Source organism: Manis javanica, chromosome 3, assembly GCF_040802235.1.
Source record: "Manis javanica isolate MJ-LG chromosome 3, MJ_LKY, whole genome shotgun sequence".
NCBI classification, from domain to species: Eukaryota; Metazoa; Chordata; class Mammalia; order Pholidota; family Manidae; genus Manis; species Manis javanica.
This window is the reverse complement of record NC_133158.1, coordinates 133656475-133679260: the sequence shown is the minus strand read 5'-3', so window position 1 is coordinate 133679260 and position 22786 is coordinate 133656475. Positions and strand designations below refer to the sequence as shown.

At 39.2% G+C, this 22786-nt stretch overlaps 1 protein-coding gene and 1 long non-coding RNA gene across 8 annotated transcripts in view; one reads left to right on the top strand and one right to left on the bottom strand.

The window, feature by feature from the left end:
* PLD1 (phospholipase D1) overlaps positions 1-22786 on the bottom strand; it is a 225204-nt gene that overhangs the window by 178479 nt on the left and 23939 nt on the right. For 2 of the 7 annotated variants that reach the window (XR_012129383.1, XM_073232089.1), the window contains exons 1-2: positions 5369-5782; positions 2076-2245 (exon numbers count right to left, since the gene is read on the bottom strand). The exons of 1 other annotated variant lie outside the window; for it this stretch is intronic. Coding sequence is in view for 3 of the 6 variants with exons in the window: in XM_073232089.1 (XP_073088190.1) it covers positions 2076-2116 (41 nt within the window). In the remaining 3 variants the exon portion in view is untranslated. Of the gene's footprint in view, positions 1-2075; positions 2246-5368; positions 5783-22786 lie in introns of those variants that run through there. 4 more of the 7 variants (XM_073232086.1, XM_073232088.1, XM_073232087.1 and 1 more) reach the window with 4 other exon arrangements.
* LOC140848459 (uncharacterized) lies at positions 2256-21781 on the top strand. The gene is made up of 3 exons (XR_012129384.1): positions 2256-2744; positions 7188-7348; positions 21403-21781. It is a non-coding gene; the product is annotated as an uncharacterized lncRNA (long non-coding RNA).

Below are 22786 nucleotides of genomic sequence, written 5' to 3'. Positions count from 1 at the left end.
AGGCCAGCTTTCTGGATGCCCCAGTTATACACTTTTTCTTAAATTAACCCTCAATCCATGTTTTAAGGAAAAACCTCTATCTCTATGAAAACTGCTAATATCGCAGATTAAAACAGAAGCATAACTTTGGACTATATCTCTGTATTAGCATTTCTTTGAATACTAGTGTTAAGTTTACTGTGAACTTTGTGACTCCACCATTGTCAGTGTTACAATCACTTTATCTAAATCTCTCTGACCAAAGGTGGTGGGTATCAGCTCTGCCCCACAAGCTCCCTGCCTACATCAGGTGATTGCGGCTCCTTAACCAAGTGAAGATGAATGGCACAAAGTGACCGGCAGAAAGGCCTTCAGCCTTTTCCCCCAGATGCTCCTGCTTTGGGTCCAAGAGGAGCCAGAGGTGTGGCTTTCTGGCCACATTTGCCTCAACCCTCAGCTAATCAAGGTTCACCTACACATTTTTTGTCCAAAGAATTTCTTATAATTGATACCTCTGTAAAACCAGATATAGCTAGGAATACATATGAAATAAGATCAAAATTTTCTCTTCTACTGTCTTGAGCAGGAAAATGTGCCCGTAAAATGAAGAGTGAAGAAGAATGAAGTCAACTTCATACTCCAAGTTTCTCTTCTATCTTCGTTATTCCAGGTGAGTCGTCACTCCTAAGGATTGTCTCAGTATGCTGGCTTGTCCCTTTCAAAACATCACCAATTGCTCTTAGACCAAGGAAGCATTACCGAGACATCTGAACACATTGGAGATCCATGAAAGTGTTCTTCCTAGACTGATGTTTCAAGTGAGCTTCCCCCTATATCCCTTATTCAATGAACTATCTACCTTATAATTTGATTACTTCAAACATCTGACCAAAATTTTAAACCTCATGCATAAAAATCAAAAGGCAGTTTCCTGAAGTAATGCATAAATGCAGCAAAATAATTTTTCTCCAAAATAAAACTATCCCCTTCTTTATGAAAACTGATCTTCCCTTAACTCTAACCCATCATGCCCAACCTATTTTTACTATAAAATTAATAAACTCTTAAAGGAAACCTTAAATTTACAAACTGTTTCATGAAATTAAAATCATTCTTAGAGCCACAACCTTAAATAGACTATGGATGGTGTTAACCTACTACTAAATTTTGGCATAACTAATTCTCATTTTTTTCTCTTCATAAGTGTCTTTATTTTTTTAATACAAAGTAATCATGTTTAGAAAAACTAATATGCAGGGAAGTATAGGAACACAATATAAACTACCAGAAATTTCAACCTTCAAAATAATCACTAAACCACTATTAATTTAAGATGACCATCCTTAATTGCTGCCCCTCTAAGAGTAACACATACAGAGATAGGTGCATTTTAAACATGACCGAGTATGTGATGTACATACTTGTTATCCAGTGCTTTAAGTTAAAGATCTATCATCACTGTTTCTCCAATAACCAACTGGAGTAGTTACATAGTGGCCCATTATGCAATTTTCTTCTACTACTGTATATTTTTATTATTTTCAACTTTTCATGATAATAAATAATGCCCCAATGAATATTGTTGTACTTAACAATTTTATACTCCTACCTGAAATTTCTAATCTAGTGCCTTCTTCCTTTTGTGATTTCTTTTATTGGGTATGGGAAGAGAAAGCACTTCCTCATCCACAGATCAGAATTTTTATTGTTTGATTTCTTTTCTTCCCTTTTAAAAAAACTTAGATCCTTACTCTGTGGGCTATATTTTTATATATTGTTAAAGACTAAACTTATTTTTCATGTTTAAGTTTTAGCCAACTCTAGACTGTTATTTTTCCAAAACAAATTTTCAAATGAGCATTGATGTTTTTAAAGGAAACACATATCTCACATTCTTGGCTTTCCACTAAGGCTCAGAAAATTTTCAGGACCACATAACCAGAGCTTTGATTATCAGCAGGAAGTCATATTGGGCAGGAATGAAGAGGAAATTCACCCAGGCCAATTAAAGCTAAACAATCAAAAGGTCTAAGTTCCCAGCCTTAATGGTATTATTTTAGCCTTAAAAAGTCTCAAAAGTTCCAAGATTAGCTCACATCGTTAAAGACAGTTTCAGTGCTGTAGGTATATTCTGCATGTGGACTGGTCACACCTCTGGTCTCATTTATTAACCATGGACAACCTGCATCCTGCTGTCGGTCACTAGGTTCTTGCCTTTGGACACCAGCAGAACAGGTGAGAAAGCAGAGCTCAAGCTCATCCCCTCCTAGTGGAAAATGAACACAAAGAAACATGCCTTACTGGTTCACAGTGGGTCAAGAGGAGCATCTTTGAGTATGACGAGCAGCACGGATGTCAGTATTTACATGGTTCTTCTCATTAGTCACAAATACTGGATTACATTTCCCAAGAACATCAGCAGCTCACATTAGGTTTTTCCCACAACAGCACCTCTCTGAGGCACAATGACATTATCGCTGCTTACTAGCGGCTATAACTTGGGACAAATTACATAACCTTCCTGGGACAGTTTCCTCAACAGTGAAGCGGGATAATAAAGCAATTAACCTCTTTGAGCTGTTGTAAGGATGAAATAAGAGGCTTAGAACAGGGCTGCTCTTAAGAAGACGCGCCTGAGGGTGAGCTGTTAGTACTCCTACCTACCGCTGTGAGCGCTACTCCTGCTCCGACGACCGCGGCCCCTACGCAGGAAGGCAAGACTATGAAACTTAGCCTGGGTTTTTAATCACATGTGATTTGAGACGGTATGTACTGTCATTACTAGAACAGTGAATTTCTGGGGTGGGTGGCATCACAGTCTCCCCAACTTTCTGTCCCCACTTTTGATAAGTAAACAGAAGACCTGTCTGTGCCCATCAGCACCTTCAGTGAGCAGGGTTACAGGCAAAACGGAGTGAGGGTTGGGTTAGGCCTGAAAAGGCAGCAGAGGCAGAGGCAAGGCCAGGAAATGCAGAGTACAAGCCAGCACCTCCCGCAATGTGCACTTGGAAGATCATGATTATAGGCAGGAATGAGAGTGATCTGGGGTGTGAATGGAAGTGGCTGATAGGTGAAAATGTATCAACGTTCAACCGTCAGAAAACCCACTTCTAATATCACAATTACTCCTACTCCTTTCTTTCCTCAGAGTGCTTATCTTCTACTGCCAGTCAATGTTCCCAATGATGTTTTGAGTGTGGTGTGGGCCAATTCACACTGAAATAGCTTACCTACGGATCTGTCTCCAACTTCAAAGCTCAAATGCATTTTAAAAGAAAATAGGGATCACATGCTACTAGACTGTTAGCTAGGCTCATAAGCCATCTGAGATTTATGGACATCTAAAGTACTTTGAATATCAACAAGAAAGCATATTGGATAAAAATTAATCATCTCAAAGCTTAACTTAAAATTAGATTTTAGCCAGAAGCCGAAATGTAACAAACCTAAACCAGTCCAGCAAGATGAAAACAAGAATTGCAAAGCTTGATCCAGACCTAGAATCAGGAATAAGATTTGCTTAGATACTTTGTACCAAAATTAAAGATTTTGAACACACTACTATAACACTCTTTTTTTTCTCCCCAAGTTTGGAAGCAAACTTATTTTAATGAATGTTCTTTGGAAAAACCCTAATATCTACTGTTTAGGGAGTTTCCACTCTTAATGTATACTCTGCCATGTTGTCTATTTCAATTTCCAATCATGGGTGTTTTGTTATGTTATCATCTTTAGATGAAAGGCTGTGAAGTGCTCAGGAACACAGAAACTGACATGCACCAGACATAAATGAGCTTACACACATTTCTGAAGGCTTCTCCATGCCAATTAAACACAAACAAGTAATCACCAAGTAAAAAGTCTTAACATTGTTCATTAAAATCATCAGGTAGCTACAACCAGGTTGACAAAATATTTCCCTTAAGATTGAAATTAGTAACATTTAATAATTAACAATATCATAATAGCACATACATGCAGTAACAGCATATACAAAGCACGTTATAGCAATCTTTGCTCTATTTTTTTTAGAAAGCTAATATGACCTGATGGATTTGCTGTTAGAGAAAATACCTGCAGAGGCAGGGGCAATACTATCACTGCATAATTATGTCTTAAGGGTATAAAGTACACTCAGCTCTGTGACTCTGAAATGTCATGCAGTCATAACTGCACAGCTTCAGCTTCAGCAGATATGGGAACTGGGATCCTTAAAGTTTAGCATATCACCTCAAAGATTTTTTTTAAAGTACCTATTTCTGTCTTTCCTCTCCCTCATTTGATCTTCTTAAACAGAGGAGAACATGAGAGCACAGACCCTGTCTAATATGCTGTATTTCCCTGGGGGAAAAAGAAAATAAAATGGCAATAACAGAAGCATAGTAGCATGTTTTAAAACACTAGTGTATTTCCTTGAACTACAGCATACTTCAAATAACATAAAAACAAGTATATCTCATAAAGTGTTGCAAACTTTAAAACATCATCAAACTGAACTGAACTACTCTTACACAATTCCATGCTGTATTGCTTTGGTGACAAAATAATAAGGGTAATATTGCTCTCTACATCCTTAAGTTAATGAAATTAAGGAAGATATTTTCTTGGTACTTAATTTTACTGACTTAATTTCATTTTATTACTATTAGCAATATCATTCTGTTTTACAAGGCACACTCCATTTTTGGACTCATGTTTACCCCTAAGAGTAATGTTGGAGTCTGAGGGATCACTTAGGAATAAAAATGGTGGCGATGAGGGAAGGGATTCAGTCTAGGTGATCCACCTGTACACTCTGCCCACATCTCAATTGTTATGCAGACATTTCATAAGGTATTCTAGAAAAATGCCAGGATTTTCAAAGAGAAAATTAAAATGACATTCTGGCTCATTGCAACTCTCAGAAGTAGGCCCAAGAGAGAATCATGCACCAAGGCGAGCTTGTACCAGGCGAGCTTGCACAAGCGTGTGAGAGACAACTCTGTGGCTATCTGGGAGCGCAACACACTGCTGCTAATGTTTAAAAAAATATACAAAATCAACTGTGAATAAAATCATAGTTATGCACAGAAGATCTGATGGTAGGACACAAAGAAAATAATTTGAAAAAGGGACTGAAAATGCTTATGATCAAGTACAAATCTGTAGACTGTAAATCAAACACACATGTCATTTTTTCTTGGCTTCCACTTACATTTACTATTGTCAAACAGTGCATGTTTGTAAGGAAAATCATAACCCCAAGCCTCCATAGGCTCAACGAACTCACATTATTTTCTACAAGAATGCAGCAACAGCACAAATGCCATGCTGACTGTCACACCGTCCTGTGAGGACAGAAAAAAAATCTGACATAAGCAGCAGAAAGTTCAAAACATTATTTACTAACCTGTTGCCCCTGTGGAAGTAGTCGCTTCATAATGCTTCAAAGAAAGAATCCTTACTTTGAAACTAATCTCCAAAGCAGCTGATAGTCCAGGGGGAGGAAGCCGACTACCCCGAGAACCCACAGACACAGGGAGAGAAGGCAGCTCCCAAGCCCCTTTTGGCCGCCTCCCTAAAGGCAACTTAAGTCATGGCCAAGCCCACAGAGCACATTAGCCTATGAGTTTAGTGATGAACTTGAAACCACTCCCCGTATGTTAAATAGATACTGGGCTGCTGTGAGAAGTAAAACCCACGTACAGATTAAGCTAAGGCTTCAAGCTTCATCTTTGTACTCACTGCCCAAGAAAACTGTAACACGCAAACTTACACAAAGGGAACTCTCACCGCCTTCTCTCCCTTCAGACTCTGTAAAAGTGACTCATTCATTTTAAACAAGAGGAATTCAGTCTGTCCTCCTCTAGAACCATGAAATGAGTTTTATATTGTCCAAATTGGGTGGTGATGGTGGAATATACAGCACTGTAATTTCACACTGCATAGGAGGGACATATAAAGTTATATTGCTTCTAAGAATCAAAGACATGTACTATCAATATTTTCAGATTTCTTTTGGACAGCATTCAATAAGCCTAAATCATTAATCATTAAAATCTAAAAATTAATTTAAGTCCAAGAGGAAAATTTATCAAAGAACCTTTTAATTTCTAATTCTGAGTTGGTATCTGTAAATCTGAAAATCACTCATTATTCAATTTCACCATCTACATCTAGGTTATATTTATAAGAAAGAGTTTTCTGGTAGTTCTTTAGTATTTTTGTAGTTTAAAATAGAACTTAATATGACTCACTATGGTTTCAAAGAAGGAAATTTAAATTATTTTTTCATTCTAGAAAAGTGTAATTGATAATTTCCTTAAAGCATTCATATCTTAAAACAGTCAATAATGTTTCAGCATATTGCTTAAGAAAAAGAACCAATGGTCTGCTCTATAACATAATGGGTTCACAATACAGCAAGCAGTCCCCCTTTCTGCAGTTCCACTCTCTGTGGTCCACGTATCCATGGTCAACCACAGGCCAGAGGCAGGCGATCCTTCTGGCCTATCCTCACAAGGTCAGTAATGCCACATCACAATGCCTTGGTCACTTACCTCATTTAATCTCATCATGTAATCATCTCACATTTTCACTAGAAGAAGTTGTAAGTACAGCACATTAAGGTATTTTAAGAGAGAGAGAGACCACTTCACAGAACTTTTAGTACAACATATTGTTATAAATGTTCTATTTTATTATTAGTTATCGTTGTTCATCTCTTACTGTGCCTAAGTCATATATTAAACTTTATCATAGGTTTATATGAATAGGAAAAAAAATCAGTGATTTTAGGGTTTGGTATTATCCACAGTTTTAGGTATCCACTGGAGGTCTCAGAACATATTTCCTGCAAATAAGTGTGGGGGAGGAATACCATATACACAATTTCCCCTGGTTTTCAACTCCAAAAACAGTTTAAATTCTAATGGCTTGTTCCCATGATTTCTATTTTATTTAAATAAAACCCATTTAACATAATCATCAAGGTTACCTAACTTTATTGTTTCTTCAAAGCCAAAGACTGGGTGAAATATTCCAAGGAAAATGTGATTCATTTATTGCCAATAGATTTACACACATTTCTGGTAAAATTCAAATTACTCAAAACCTATGAAACATAAGCCATTTCATTAGTGTGTTAGCTCAACAAGATCAGGCATGAAAAACTTAAAAGACTCCCTTAGATCTAACATTCACCCCACTTGCCTCCCATCCACAACCAGGTCAGGATTCAACAGTTTCTCATAGGGTCACTTCAGAACGAGGGGGACAAGACTGATCGGGTCACCTCAGTGAGAACATTAGCCTCGGCCTAGCTATGACTTCTGCCTTACAAGGAGCCAGAACCCCACCTGGTGGCAAAACCAAGAAAAGCCCGGAACAGGTAAACCTATCGGGAAATAGTCCTTTGATGTTGGAAGAAAAACAGAAAGAAGAAAAGGATCACGTATAAAAAGCACATTAATGTCACATACGATGGGTGGTAAACATTATAAAAAGTTTTTTTTCCACAAGAGCATAGTATTTCTAGAGGATATGAAAATACTCATGCAAAAAAGTAATCATATTCAAAACTATCTCTTTTATGTGGATCAGGTTTGCAAACATATGTGATGATTTGCATTTCAGAGAAGTCCTCTGATAAATAAATTGATCTCTCCTTTACCCAAAGAACTGCAAGAAAAATTCCTGTGAGGTCAGCATAATCTCTGAAAGGGAAGAAATACAGATAATTCCCAACTCACTAGCTAACTACTGCTGGGACAGTGTCTCCAGCATTCTATTATTGAAATGCTGAATCCCCAGGATTTTTCCCACCTTTCTGTCAAAAAGTATTTCTTTTTATCTCGTATCAATTATTTCTGCTAAAATTGCCATCTGATACCAATCTCAGTGGAGATGAAGAACAGTTAAATACTGGTTCCAACAACACTCTAGTCTTTTAATAAAACTGCAGCAAAAATAAAATTACAATAGAATATGACTTTTAAATGAGCCCAAACCACTAAAATTAATAGTAATAGGTAATATTTAAGATCGTACTACAAGCTAGGCATGATTCTAAAGTGCTTTACAAGTATTAACCCATTAAAATCTCACTGCTCTATTATTATACCAGTTTTAAAGATGAGAAAACTGGGGTGCCTAGAGGGTAAGTACTTGGCCAAGATTCAAGAGCTGGTGGTAGATCTGGGATTAGGACCCAAGCAGTTCAGCTCCGACATCAGTGCTCCTGACTATGTACTTTAATAATTCTGTCCTCCCAAGTGCACACTACTTGGGAAACCCTGCTGGACTCTGGTCACAGCAAGGGAGGGGGAGATGGTTTGATAGGAACTGTTCTGTGGTTGGTCCTCATGACGGGGCAGGCCAGGAAAGGCTTTCCAGTGCAGCAGCCACAGAACTGAGACCTGAGGCCACCTGGTAGGTTAGGAAGCCCCGGGCAGAGGGCACTCATTCAGCCTGCCAAGGCAGAGGCGGAATTAGAAGCAGGCCACTGGGGAAACCAGGGGAGCTGGTTGAGGTCAGCGAACCATCAGAAGCAAATGCTGCCAGGGAGGCAGGAGTCCTGTGATGTCATATCATGGAGATGAAGAGGCGTCAGCTAGAGATTTTAAATCAGAAAATGACTGGATGTGCATATTGTAAAGATAATAGGGAGGAACTAGGCTTTGTAAGGAGAGTAGAATCATAGAACACATTCTGGGTAAAGGGAAGGGCAGACCAGGGCTTCAAGATAGACACATTTACCCTTTCATGAACTTTATTAAGGAGGCTAGGGCAGTAATGCTGGTGGCATTACTGAGCCCTGTGGAGGTTGTCAGTGCCGTGCAAAGAGCTGGGAACACAGAAGGAAGAGCAGGTGGGCAGGAGGTGGGGACTGGGATGGCCAAGGCCAGCAGTTGGCCTTGGAGGCTGAGTGTGAGGCCCTGCGGGTGGAGGTGCAGCAGGCTGTAAGACATACGGGTTGGCACCCCATCCCCTGCCTGGAAGGAAGGTACACATCTAGGAATCACTGCTGTGAATGCAGCTGGAGGGCAGCAGCAGGGAGCAATGAGTTTGCCCCTGGAAAGCACATAGCATAGAGGAAAGGGTGAAGTGTTTTGTTTTGTTTTTTTTAATTAAAGTATCATTGATATATAATCCTATGTTGGTTTCAAATATACAACAACACAGAAAGTCAAACAATATAGACAACCAAATTATAATGTTTATAGTACCACCAGTGGAAATTTCTGATTATAATGTTGCTTTGAGGCATAAGAGATTCTGAAATACCTTTGAATTCTCAATATTCAATTATGTTAAATGTTTTTACAGTCCATAATTTATTTTACTTTTTTCTCATTGAAGTATCATTGATACACATATTATGTCAATTTCAAATGTACAATGCAGTTAGTTCAGCAGTTATCTATATTATTAAATCCTCACTCCCTCTCGTGTGGTTACATCTATCAACATAGTAAGATGTTACAGAATCACTGACTATATTCTCCATGCTGTACTACCATCCCTGTGATGACCATATATTGTGGTTGCAAATTATTGTGCCCAAAGGGTTGAGTTTTAAGGCAAGGGGTTTCTGAGAACTTCAGACAGAATTTAGAACATGGGTAGAGAAAAATTGTTTTAATTCTTACCAACTTATAACTGAAATTTAGCATTTCCTTCAATTACAGAAGTAGGCAACAATCCACAGTAGAATTAGCCATACCTGTGACTTGTCACAAGGAGACATCAAATATGTTTTCATATCACATTACAGTTATTGCAAATATCTCAAAGTATCATTTCCACTCTTCACCATTTCAAAATTACTATAGTTATTAGAGCTGCCACTAGATCTTGGTATGTAACAATGCATTATCAAACGAGGTATATATAGATACATATAACACAATATTACATAATTGTGGTACTGAAAATTGCATGTCAGTATAATTGGTTTACTTTGTACCCCTATGCATTCTAACTTTATGCATTTAATTTTAAGCATTGAACATTATTCTGAAAAGAGTTTCATTACCTTCACTAGAATGCCAAAGAGGTCCCTGGGCACACACACAAAAGTAAACAGTATTTGATGTAGGGGAGGAAAGAGAAAAACCACAGGAAGACAGTTTAAAAAGGCATTATTAGAAAAAGGGGGACCTCGTATGAGGACCCAGGACTTCTGACTTGTGTTCTTTCCTCCCCCCAACTCCACACCCTGTAACAATAAACACAGCAATCCCTTCATATGTGTCAGCAAAGTGCTTTCCTATATATCAGCTCATAGCAAAGAGTAGGAAGAGGCAGGTGACCTCACCCTGCCGGAAACCTCAGAGAAGCGGCAGCTCGGAAGACACACTGCTCCCTGGGCCAGACCCGGGATGGAATGAAGTGTGGGCACCCTGCACTGTGGAGCCACAGTCCTGTGCACAGACTCTGTGGCGCAGAGCCAATTCCTTACGTCACCTTAGCTGGAACCTGATGAGGAGAGAAAGGACGAGTGAGCACAGCGAGGGCAGTGAGTGCAAATTCAGGCTTCCATTTGCAAGCAAGGCTAACAATTTCTGTGGATTTTTTGCTCAAGGCTCTTTTCTTTAGTTCTGTTTGGTGATCCAGGGTGAATTACAAGATTTACAATATTTCAACTGTTTAATTTTCCTTTGGCTAGAACCAGAACAGAAGCCTGTACTTAAGCAATTAGTTTGAAATTAGATAGACCAGCTGCAACAATGCACTCTCTGTTCTCTCGTTGCTGTGCCCACTAACTGGCACTCATTATTTCATCTGTGACGCGTGTTGCCAGGGCTGCATTAACAACAGTGTTGCTTGTTGTCCACATCCATTCTCTATTCTGTGACATCTGTCATGGCTCAACTCTATGTCTTATTTTACTTTGCTTCTCTTACTTTTCAGAGTCATTTTCTTAATTGCTACATATATCTCTGAAATCTATTTTAACCCTCCAAAAGGTAACAGCTTCTGTAACTTGGTAATAAAAAACTTAAGGTGCACAAACCCTTTATGGTATTGCAAATCTACACAAAATCATATCATTAAAACTGTCATTAAAGTCATATGATTAAAGCAAATTTTATCTCATGGTTGGCTAGATAATCTATGTTTTTTTATTATAACTTGTTCAATTCACAGATAATGCATATGATCTCATATAATGCATGTTTTCTTGTTATATGATAATGTGACTAGCTTTATATGACAGACATATGCTTTTCTAAAAACAAGCTGCATATTTCTTAATATGTATGTTAAAGCATAAATTATGTTTATTGATTGGCCTTTAACTTCTAAGTTTCTCTATTCTTTTCTTTCTTTCATTTTTTAATAAGGAGCCATGGTGAAAATCATCACTTGCCTTCTAGTCACAGCCATCCAAAATCCAGAGTGAGAATTCTTGTGGATAAAAAATAAAAAGCTCAATATTAGTTTCTGAATCTCAGGAACAGAACATTCTGCTGCTGCCCCTCCGTAGAAACACAGACACACAGACAAATGGACGCATGGATTCTGCACACCCATCTACTGTCCCATGTATGCTCAGGGAGGGTAACGCCCTGGCCGCCTGCACTGCAGGTGCGGGAGGGGACTGAGCCTGACCGGTGATAGTTCACCTGCTTTCCTATCCACCCAGATGAACCTCCTTCCTTGGTGCCCAATCTAAGCAAGAAAGGACCTCCTGTGGCCCCCGTGGTTCCTGTTGCCTGAAGTCACTTGCTTTCCTTCCTACTCTATTTTCTTTGCATTGCTCTGAAACTGCTTCCTCACAAGACCTCTCCTTCCACCCAAAGTGGTTTATTCCATTTTTCAGCCCCCGACCCCAACTCTCCTTCCCCTTTGGATTTGTGTCACTGCCCCTCCTAAGACACCCTTCCCCCTCAAAGCCACTAAAGAATTTTCCCCAGCATTTCAAGGGGCATCCCAGACCCACATCCTCCACAAAGCCTTCTCAGACAACTTGGTTTGAAAAAAAACACTTTCGTTTCTCACACCTAGAATAATCAGCAACAGCAAATGATTTAGATAAAGAATTATGCCTAATGATGTTTCTATTATTGCCTGTATTGATTATTTAAATATTCTAAGGCATTTAACTTATGTACTTACATCTACTTCCTCCAAGTAATCAAGAGCTGTGGATCACAAGTTATACCTCTGAAATTTACCATTGTAAAAAGCATATAACAGGCAAATTCCACTTTACATAGCATTCATATCTATTTGCTGATTGATCATAAGAGATTTAAATCATTTATATAATAGTAATCATAATAACAGTAGCCAATACTATCACAATATCGTATTATACCCAGTATCTTATTTGACATTCACATTTGCCCTATGAGGTAGATACCATTATTTTCCCCATTTCTCAGATGAAGAATATGGGGCCACTAAGGTTAACTTGCCCACTGTATTCATCCAAAATATATTTATTGAACACCTACTATATGACAGACATTGTTGACAGCATTAATGATTCAAAACAGAAAGTCTCTATCGGTTGGGGGAGACAGACTATCAACAAATAAAACAAATATTAAACCAAATCCTGCTAAGTGCTAAGAAGAACACCAAAGAATAAGGGATGGAGAACAATGGGGTGAGGGGCACACTCTGTAGATAGGGTGGTCAGAAAAGGCCTCTCTGGGGAGATGACACATAAGTGGAGACTGGAATGGTACAAGGTAACATGCCATGTAATTATCTGGGAAGAAGGGTCCAGGCAGAAGAAACAGAAACTGCAAAGGCCCTGAGGTCAAAACAAGCTAGGAGTGTTCAAGAACAAGAAAGCCAGTGTAGTCAGTGTTGTGAAGAGAAAAAAGTCAGAAAGTAAATAGGGAGGTCTGATCATATAAGGTTTTGTAAACCACTGCATAGCATTTTTCCTTATATATAATGGAAAGCCCCTATAAGATTTTAGTCAGGGGAGTGAAATGCTGTGTCATTTAAAAAGATTACTCTAGTTGTGTAGATTAAGAATAGACTGAGAAAAAGCACATTACTTACGAGAATACTTTAGTAAACGAGGGGAGAAATGATGGTAGCCTGGACTACAGTGAAGGCCAAGAAGTAGACAGACCTAAGATATATTGTGAAGGGAGAGCCAAGAGGATTTAAAAATATGGGTTGTGCTGTGGGGTGTAAAAGAAAAAGGCATCAAGGAAGGCACATGAGCAACAGGGAGAAAAGGCCAATGACTATGCTGGAACATGGCTGGTGGTAGGCAGTGAAGAAGAGAAGTACATTTTCAGGGCAAATCAAGAGTTCCTTTTTGGATGGTTAAGTTTGAGATACCTCTTAGACACCCAAATCAGGATTAGCAGAAAGTGGGATATATAAGTCAGGGATTTAGGAGTGAGAAAACCAGGAGTACGATGGCTTTAAACATTGTAGCTAGCTTGAAATGACATATTTACACTATGAGACTGACAAAGCATAGATAAAGGACAGAAGTCTGAAGATTGAGGCTCAGAGCCCTCTAATAACTAATGTCAGAAAGAAGAGAAGAATCCAAAGTATTCCAAAAAAAGAGCTGTCAGTGAGATAGCAGGGAAGGCAGGAGAATGTGGTCCGATGGAAGCCAAGTAAACACAATGTGTTAAGGAGAGAGCGCTTAATCATGTCAAAGGCAGCTGAGATGAAGAAAGAGGGAGACTGAATTGGTTATTAGATACAGAATGCGGAGGTCATTGGTGACCTAGAGAAGAGTGGTGTCAGAAGGATTTGGGGCACAAAAACTAAATGGAATGGGTTCAAATGAGAATGTGACTATAAGACATTGTTGAGAGGCATTAAAGACCCAAATAAGTGAATATACCATGTTTATGGTTTAAAAGACTAAATATTGTTAAGCTGTTGGTTCTCCACAAAATGATCTATAGATTCAACAATCCCAAACCCAGTCATCTCACAGGGTTCTTTTGTAGAAATTGACAAGCTGATTCTAAAATGTGTATAGAAAGGCAAATGACCTAGAATAGCCAGAGTAATCATAAAAAATAAGACCAAAGATGGAGGACTTAGAATTCCTGACTTTAAGACCTTGACTAGTAAGTCTACAGTAATTAAGACAGCCTGATATTGGCATGGGATCAACAAATAGATCAATTAGACAGAACAGAGAACTTAGCAACAGACCCACACTTGTATGATCATTTGTATTTTCACAAGTTGACAGAGAAATCCAATAGAGAAAAAGGTTTTATAACAAATGATGTTAAAACAACCAAATATCTGTATAGCAAAAATATATAAATCTTGACCCCAACCTCACGCCATACACAAAAATTAATTTGAGATGGATCACAGACCTAAATGTAAAAGCTAAAACTGTAAAGCTTTTAGATATGACACAGAGAATGACAAAAATAAAAGGAAAAAAATTAGACTTACTTGAAGTTAAAAATTTCTGCTCATCAAAAAGACACCAGTAAGAAAATGAATAGGTAAATCACAGTTTGGGAGAAAATATATGCAAATCATATATCTGACAAAGGACTGAAATCTAGGATATATCATGAATGCCTACAATTCAGTAAAAAGAGGACAAAAGATTTCATGAGACACTTAGCAAAGGAAGATAAACTAATGATCAATAAGCATATGACAAGGTACTTAATGTTAATATTTGTCAGAGAAATTTAAATAAATAGCATGGTAAGATATCACTACATGCCCACCAGAATGAATAAACATTGAAAAGACAGACAAAACCAAATCCTGGCAAGAATGTAGAGCAACCAGAACTCCCATCTACTGTTGGTCAGAGTTTAAAACAATATAACCATTTTAGAAAAAAAAATCTAGTAGTTTCTTATGAAATTAAATATATATCTACCCCATGACTCAATAATATCATTCCTAAGAAAAAAGAAAATACATGCCCACAAAAAGACTTTGATGTTGGTTCTTGGCAAGTTTATTCATGATAGCCCCCAAACAGGAAACAGCTCAAATATCCATCAATATGAAAGTGATTAAACAAACTGGTGTAGAGTCAAACAGTGGAATAATACTTAGAAAGAGAAAGGCATGAATTACTAATACACAAGATATGGATGAATCTCTAAAACATTATGCTGAGGGACAGAACTTACACAAAAGAACATATACAGTATAACTCAATTGTGATAATCCTCTAGAATAGGCAAAAACAATATATGGTGGGGAAAAACCAAAACAGTGGCTGTCTCTGGCAGGAGATGGGAGGATGGCATGAGAATCGCTTGGGGAAGGGCATGAGGGAACCTCTGTGGCAGTGGTCGCAGCCCATACCTTGGATAAGGGTTTAGATGGCAGAGGTGGTGTATGCGTTTATCAAAACTTTGAATGATTCACTTAAGATTTGTGCATTTAAGTGTATATATAAATTTCATCTCAAAAGGGAAAAGAAATATTGAACTCTATTGATAATATGCACACTGAAATGTTTAGGGGAGGTGTACTGATGGCTACAACTTAGTTTAAAATGTATCCAGGACGGGAGATGGGCTGATGAAAGGATAGGAGGATGAATAGATGGCAAGGTATGTGCTAAAGCAAATAAAACAAAACATTAATCATAGCGTCTATGTGGTGGTTATATGGGTGTTCACATTAAAATTCTTTCAACTTTTCTATATTTATGAAAATGCTCATAATAAAATGTTGGGCGTGGCAGGAGAGTGTATGAGGTAAGGAATTGGACACAGTGAGAACAGACAACTTATTTAGTTTTGTTTCAAGAGGAACAGAGAGGTGGGGCAAAGCTGGTGGGAGACAAAGGATCAAGGGGGTTATTTTTTAAAAAGGGAGAGATTATAGACTGTTTGAATAATCAGAATGATCCAGTGGAGAGCAGAGCTTTGATGAAGTTAGAGGGATGCTACTGCAGAAGCCAGTTCTGGACAGGCAAGAGCAGAGCATGTGGAGCACTGGGGTGAGATGGACCTCAGTCAAGGGCAAAGGGAGGGATTGGGGGACAGAATTATGAATGAATTCTGGGGGGTTTGACAGTTGGGAGATGAGATGCTTCTCTTCTGACTCCTAGTTTCCCAGTGAAATAAGCTGCAACTAGCTGAGAGAGACTGGAGAGGACATTGGAAGTTAGCACAAGGAGGTGAAGCTGTGAAACAGTCACTGGGGCAGGTGAGAGAATGAATTGAGTAAGGAGGGAATGTGGCAGGGTTGTCAGGGCTGAGTGTCAGTGGAGGGTATGGGGTGATCGGCTTAATGTCATCAGAGCTGTGTGTGTGTGTGTGTGTGTGTGTGTGTGTGTGTGTGTTGTTCAGGTAAGCTCAGCTTTTGGAGGAAAGTGCAGACTTATGCCTATGTAACTGGGTTGGGTTAAACAGGGGTGCATTTTGCAGCGGAGCAAGAGAGAGAGAGGAGAGAGGTGACACAACGGACCATGGCATGCAAGGTGAGCACCAGGGAAGTTGGAATGCACAGGGCATAGAAGGTAGCAGTCAAAGGAATGGAGTGAAATCATCAATCGGGGGATATTAAAATGAGAGAAAAGTTGGTAGATGGTGGAACTGGGATTTGAACCCACATGTCTGACTCCCAGGTCCACCCTCCTAACTGTAACACTCCAGCATTTTCAACACTTCTGGCCTCTCTAATTCTCTATATTTTGGACAATTTGTATACCACTTTGGTCTCTCCAAGACTCAAGTGCACTATTTGCCCTCATGTTCTTCAAAATAATTTTCATAGAAGTATTATTCATTTTTATGGAATGGAAAATAGAAGACAAAGAGTTGGTATGGTTTTTCATCTCAACAAATTGGCTATGAGAGTCAAATTTATTCTCTTGTCTCTGGGCACATCCCCTTCTGCCTTACATTTCCCACTCTTAAAGAGAACATATTGCTACTTGGAACAAAACAAACACTACATTAGGAGGATCTAAAGAAACTAGACTCAAAGTAGTTATTTCAAGAGAATTAATTTTAAACCATTTAAACATTAAGTCAACTCACTCTCAAAAAAAAAAGATGCTAGCACTCTTTTTATCAGTACTAGAATTTTTCAGTTCACAATTTTAGAAGGACTGCTAATTGGGTATGCAAGACATGGTTTTAAGGCACAACACTCTCACTGGCATTTAATATACAGGAAAAAAGCTCACCTGGTCTTCTACTATTAAAATCCAGACTTTACCACTTTCCTGTACACACGTAAAGCTCCAGGCAGGTGAACTCCCCCGCTCCTCCCCCAAGACCCTCCCACCTCCCCTCTGACTGTCTGCTCTTGCTGCTTCCTCCACCTGGGCCGTCCCTTTCACCTGCCCAATCTCTGCCCATGCACATCTTATTACCCTTCAGGCTCAAGCTCAGACTCCCAGCCAAGTGACCACACTCCTCTGGGACTGTCAAAACTCTGCTCCTGTGCCTCTTATGATGTCTGTCAGGTTGTCTGGTGTCACAGCTACTGGGTACCTGTAGAATCTCTCTCTTAGAAAGAATCACCTATTATTTCACTCTGGAACTCTCCGTGATTTACCATTGATTTGAACTCAGAATGCTGCCTCACACAGTGCCTGGCATAATAGCTAATCGGTCAACAGTTGGTGACAGTATAAACATACATTTTAAATAGACTCATAAGCGAAAGTTAAACACAATGATCAGTGTGCCTTTTTAAACTCAGCATTCTGTGTCTACTATAAGGGAGCTCACATAGAAATCCAGACTTTATTATCATGGGTTATTGCTAAATTGTCCTTCAATTTAAATGCCTGTTATGAGGTTCTAGCAATTTATGTATATGCCTCACCTGTGTAACAGTGTTGCCCAAAAGAAATATAATGTGAGTCATAAATATGGCACGTATGTAATTTTAAATTTTCTAGTAGCCACATTAAAAAGTAAAAAGAAACAAAAATAAATTTAATGACATTCTACTTAACCTAATTTACCCAAAATACTATGTAATTTCAACATGTGGTCCACATAAAAATTATTAATGAGGTATTTTACATTTCTTTTGTACTCGGTAGAAATTCAGTGTGCATTTTACACTTAGAGCACATTTCAGTTTGGACTGGTCACATTTCCGGTGCTTGATAGCCACACAAGCCCATATTGAAGTTGGCAGCATAGGTCTAAGAATGTCCTTAAGGGCAGAGGCGGCTTTTAAGCCCTATACTCTTCACAGTGATTTACCCACTCAGAGAGACTAAATACCACAAGCTCATAAAGCTAAGTGTGTAAGAAGACAAAGTACAAGGCTTTTTGCGTAGAAAGGGTTCAACAGCTGCTGCTCCCTTTCCTTTACATGCAACAGACACTGAACAGATGCTTCTGGGATTGAACTTTCAAGGCAGAAATTGTGCTTTAGGATTAAGACCATTAAGTCCCTTTATTCTGCTTGTATGCTCCAAGGAGCCTTGTGAGCTTACTATGGTTTCGTGGCAGATTTTCCTAGAAGAATATTTTACCCACTAATAAATGATTCAGATCACTTGGAAATAATAATTTTTCAGAATAAATAAAATAGTATCCTGGTCTTTAGCAGTCCCAGTGAGTCTGATTTCTAGAAAATTCATAGGGGTCATTCACCCCTGGGTGAATTAATGAAAGTGGATTTCTGAAGCTACACAGCTGATATAAGATTCATGAAGCTAGAACTAAAGAGCAGCCAACCCTGAGCTCATTCAGAAATGGCTGGTCAGAGGATACTGCCTCCCAGATTCCTGTCTGCCCAGACACTCCACCCCTGGGTCCTGTCTGCCCAGAGCTGGGGTTTAATAAAGCAAGTGAGTTATCTAAATGGTTACTATGGTCTCTAAGTCTCAAGGAATTAGAATAGGATAAAAAAATTAAGGACTGTAAGGCACATGAAAAGATGTTCCACATCTCTGATCATCAGGAAAATGCAAATTAAAACCACAATGAGATACCACCTCACACCAGTTAGGATGGCCACTATCCAGAAGACAAGAAATAAGAAATGCTGGTAAGGATGCAGAGAAATGGGAACCCCCTACACTGTTGGTGGGACTGTAAATTGGTGCAACCGCTGTAGAAAGCAGTGGAGGGTCCTCAAAAAACTAAAAATAGAAATACCATATGATCCAATAATTCCACTCCTAGGAATTTACCTGAGGAAAACAAAATCCCTGATTCAAAAAGATATAAGCGCCCCCTATGTTTATCACCACACTACTTGCAATAGACAAGATAGGGAAGCAACCTAAGTGCCCATCAATAGATGAATGGACAAAGAAGATATGGTACATATACACAATGGAGTATTACTCGGCAGTTTAGAAAAGAAATCCTGCCATTGGCAACAACATGGATGGAACTAGAGGGTATTATGCTCAGTGAAATAAGCCAGTGGAGAAAGACAAATACCATATAATTTGTGGGATATAAAAACAAAGCAAAACAGAAGGAATGAAACAGCATTAGACTCACAGACACTGACTAATGGTTCCAAGGGAGGGGCCTGGGGTGGGGGAGGGAGATAAAGGGGAACAATAATTTGCAGTCACGGTGTAAGTTGGTCACGGAGACAGAAGTGCAACAGGGAGAGTAGTTAATGATTCTGTAACATCTTTCTATGTTGATAGACAGTAACCGCAGTAGATGGGGTGAGGATTTAATATTATGGGTAACTGCTGAACCACTGTGTTGTATTTTGAAATCAATATAAGATTGTGTATCAATGATATTTCAATAGAAAAAATTGAGGACTATAAAAAATATTTAACATAATTGAATATTGAGAATTCAAAAGGCATTTCAGAATCTCTTATGCCTCAAAGGAACATTATAATCATAAATTTCCACTGGTGGTACCATAAAAATTATAATTTGGTTGTCCATATTGTTTGAGCTTCTGTCCTGTTTGATTACCTACTACAAATGTAAATGAACAAGTCTATTTTATGTGTTATATATAAATAACACAATATTTCAACATGACAAAATTTCAAGTGGAATTGATAACATGGGAATTTTCCTACCAATTCTTTTATCTCACGCAAGTCTTCTAGCCAAGCAAATATATCTTACAATACATGCAATGCCCTGTAGTTATGTCTCTTGCTGATTAACTTCCTTTATTAATAGGTCATCATCCCTTTAAACCTTCCAGCCTCTGTCCACGCATTCTTCGTTAGTTACTCGTACATTCATTCAATTCATCCATCCAGCCATTCATTAGGCAAATATTTATTGAGTGCATGTCTCCAGCTAGGCATCCAGCACACAACAGAGAATAAGAAACATCTTAGCACTGGGGAAGCTTATAGATGAATTCCTTACTATTCACTGCTCATTCTGTTTTTTCATACTAGCTTCCCTCTGAGATCCCCAAGGCTGCATACCTATGAAGAAGTACCCACTAACAGGAACCCTGTTGGGGTTTTACTGACTCTGAGTAGTACATTAGACTGTCTGGTGAATTTCCTTCCTTAGGATATGGTCGTCTGTGTTAAACACAGACCTACCTTCTGGATTAGTTACATTGAAATAATCTATATGCACTGAGTATTTTCCCCCTTTTTTCTTAAGATCAAATTACTTTTCCTTAGCAATTCCTTCAAGTTTTTCATTAAACAAATACCTGGGTGTCCCCTGGTGACTGATGTTTCTCTTATACTGCAAGAGCTGCCTGTACAAAACAGAACACCCAAGGCAAACTTCACAACCATAACATCAACCTAAGAGAAAATGTGAATTTATGTACCAGGAAAGGAATCTAAAGTATATTTGTATATGTTATAACTCATTTAGATGTCAATATGCCCAAGAAATAAAATTAAGGACATTTTTCCCCCTTAGTAATGTTCATGGTGTGGCATTCATACTCACGGTGTTTAATGTTCCCAGTGTGCCATATACAGAGAGGGGTGCAAATTGAACACAGATGCATCCTGTGAAGGAGAAAGACATTGTACCTCGATTCTCTTTTGGGAGAAGGGAATATTTCCTCTGATAATATAATGAAATTCAGAAAATACCAGCATTCACTCGATTTTTAAAAAGGAAGAAAAAGATTTTTAAAAATACTATTATGATTGTCAGCCTCAAAAACATAATGAACCTTTGTGTTTGTGGGTGCACCTGCATCTTCTCTTTGTATGGACTGAGAGGAGGTTACGTGTACCTGTAAACTGAGGAGATGGGTGATAGAGAGAGACAGGATTACTGATTTCCTAACTGCTTAGAAAAGCAGACCAGGTTCACAAGCCAAGCTAAAAACACCAAGGAGGGGTAGGGATGGACTGTTCCTAAATGCTTAGGACTCCTGGATCACTCATACAACTGATTTCATTCAATTAGTATGTCAATAAACCAGACACTTCTGCTTTTCTAAAAGCCTGTGTCTCATCAGCTTCCGACATAAGAACCCAAGCCAACAGACGAAAACAATACAGCAACAAATAAAACAAAATAAACTTATTACACATTCTTTGAATTTTTCCAACAGCTTCTCACGTCTCCTGAGCACTGATCCAGGAAAGCGGTCAGGACAACAAGTCGTAATGCAGCCCAGGCAGAAGAGCTCTGACACACTGGCTGATCGGTGCTTCTCCACCTTTATAAAAAAACATCACTGCTGAAGACAGCTTAAGCACACACAAAAAAGCACTGACTAGAGTTCTGTTTATATACTTCTGTTGCCAAGTCCAATGATCTGTTTGCACTTGAATTTTCTGCTGCCATTACAAGGGTTGGTTAATGATACTACTTATTTGAATTTTATTCCTTCATTTCAAAATCCATTAATACCTATATCTGCTATGTACTCTGCCAGGCGCTGAGGATTCAAGGATAAATAAGACAGATGCTCTCCTCAAAAAGCGAGCTCACTCATGGAGGAGGTAGGGCCCACGGCTCAACAACAAAAGCATACGGTGTGCTAGCAGAGCTGTACAAGGGTGTTCTCTGCATACACGGAGGGGCTGGGAAAGGCTCAGTACTCAGGGGAAAACGGGGGTCAGGGTGAACTCCAGAAAGGTATAGGATGCTTCTATCTGTAAATGGACACGGGAGAAAGGGCATCCTATTCAAAGAGTCCTAACGCAGGAGAGCCTGCTGTGAAACCCTGCAGAGAGACAGAGGATGCGTGTATGCATACTGGGGAGACTGGAAGTGAGGCAGAAAACCACGTGACTGCCACACTGAGAAAGGTCTTGCTGTGGTCTGAAGGTTTGTGTCCCCCAAAGGAAATATATTGAAATCCTAGCCCTTAAGGACTCCATAGTATTAGGAGGTGGGACCTTAGGGAGGTGCTTAAGTCATGAGGGTGGAGCGCTGGTGAGTGAGAACAGGACTTATAAAGCTCCCCAGCTGTCTTCAGGCTTGTGAGGACACGGTGGGAAGGCGCTAGCTACGAGGCAGGAAGAGGGCTCTCACCAGAAGGTGACCGTGCTGATGCTTGGATCTTGGACTTGCCAGCCTCCAGAACTTGGAGCCATACATTTCTGTTGTATATAAAACACCACCTGTGGTTTATTGTTAGAGCAGCTGGAATGGACAAATAGGTCGTGAATACCATGCTAAGGAGTTTTAGATCTGATCTTCGGTGATGCGAAGCACAGCACGATTTAAATTGTAAAATAACGTAATCCAATCTATGCTTTAGAAAGAACACTCTGTCAAGCTGCAGACAGAGACTCATTATCAGTATTCCAGTATTCCAAAAGCCAAGAGCCGAGGGGCTACAAGAGAATGGGAAGGAGGCTTTGAGGAAGAATTCCACAACCAGCTGGGTTAGGGGCAGGGAGGTGGGAGGGCCAAAGATGACTGTACTCCAAACAAGGAGGTGTGGGCAATGCCACTGCCAGTGTGGAAAGCCAAAATGGGGGCTA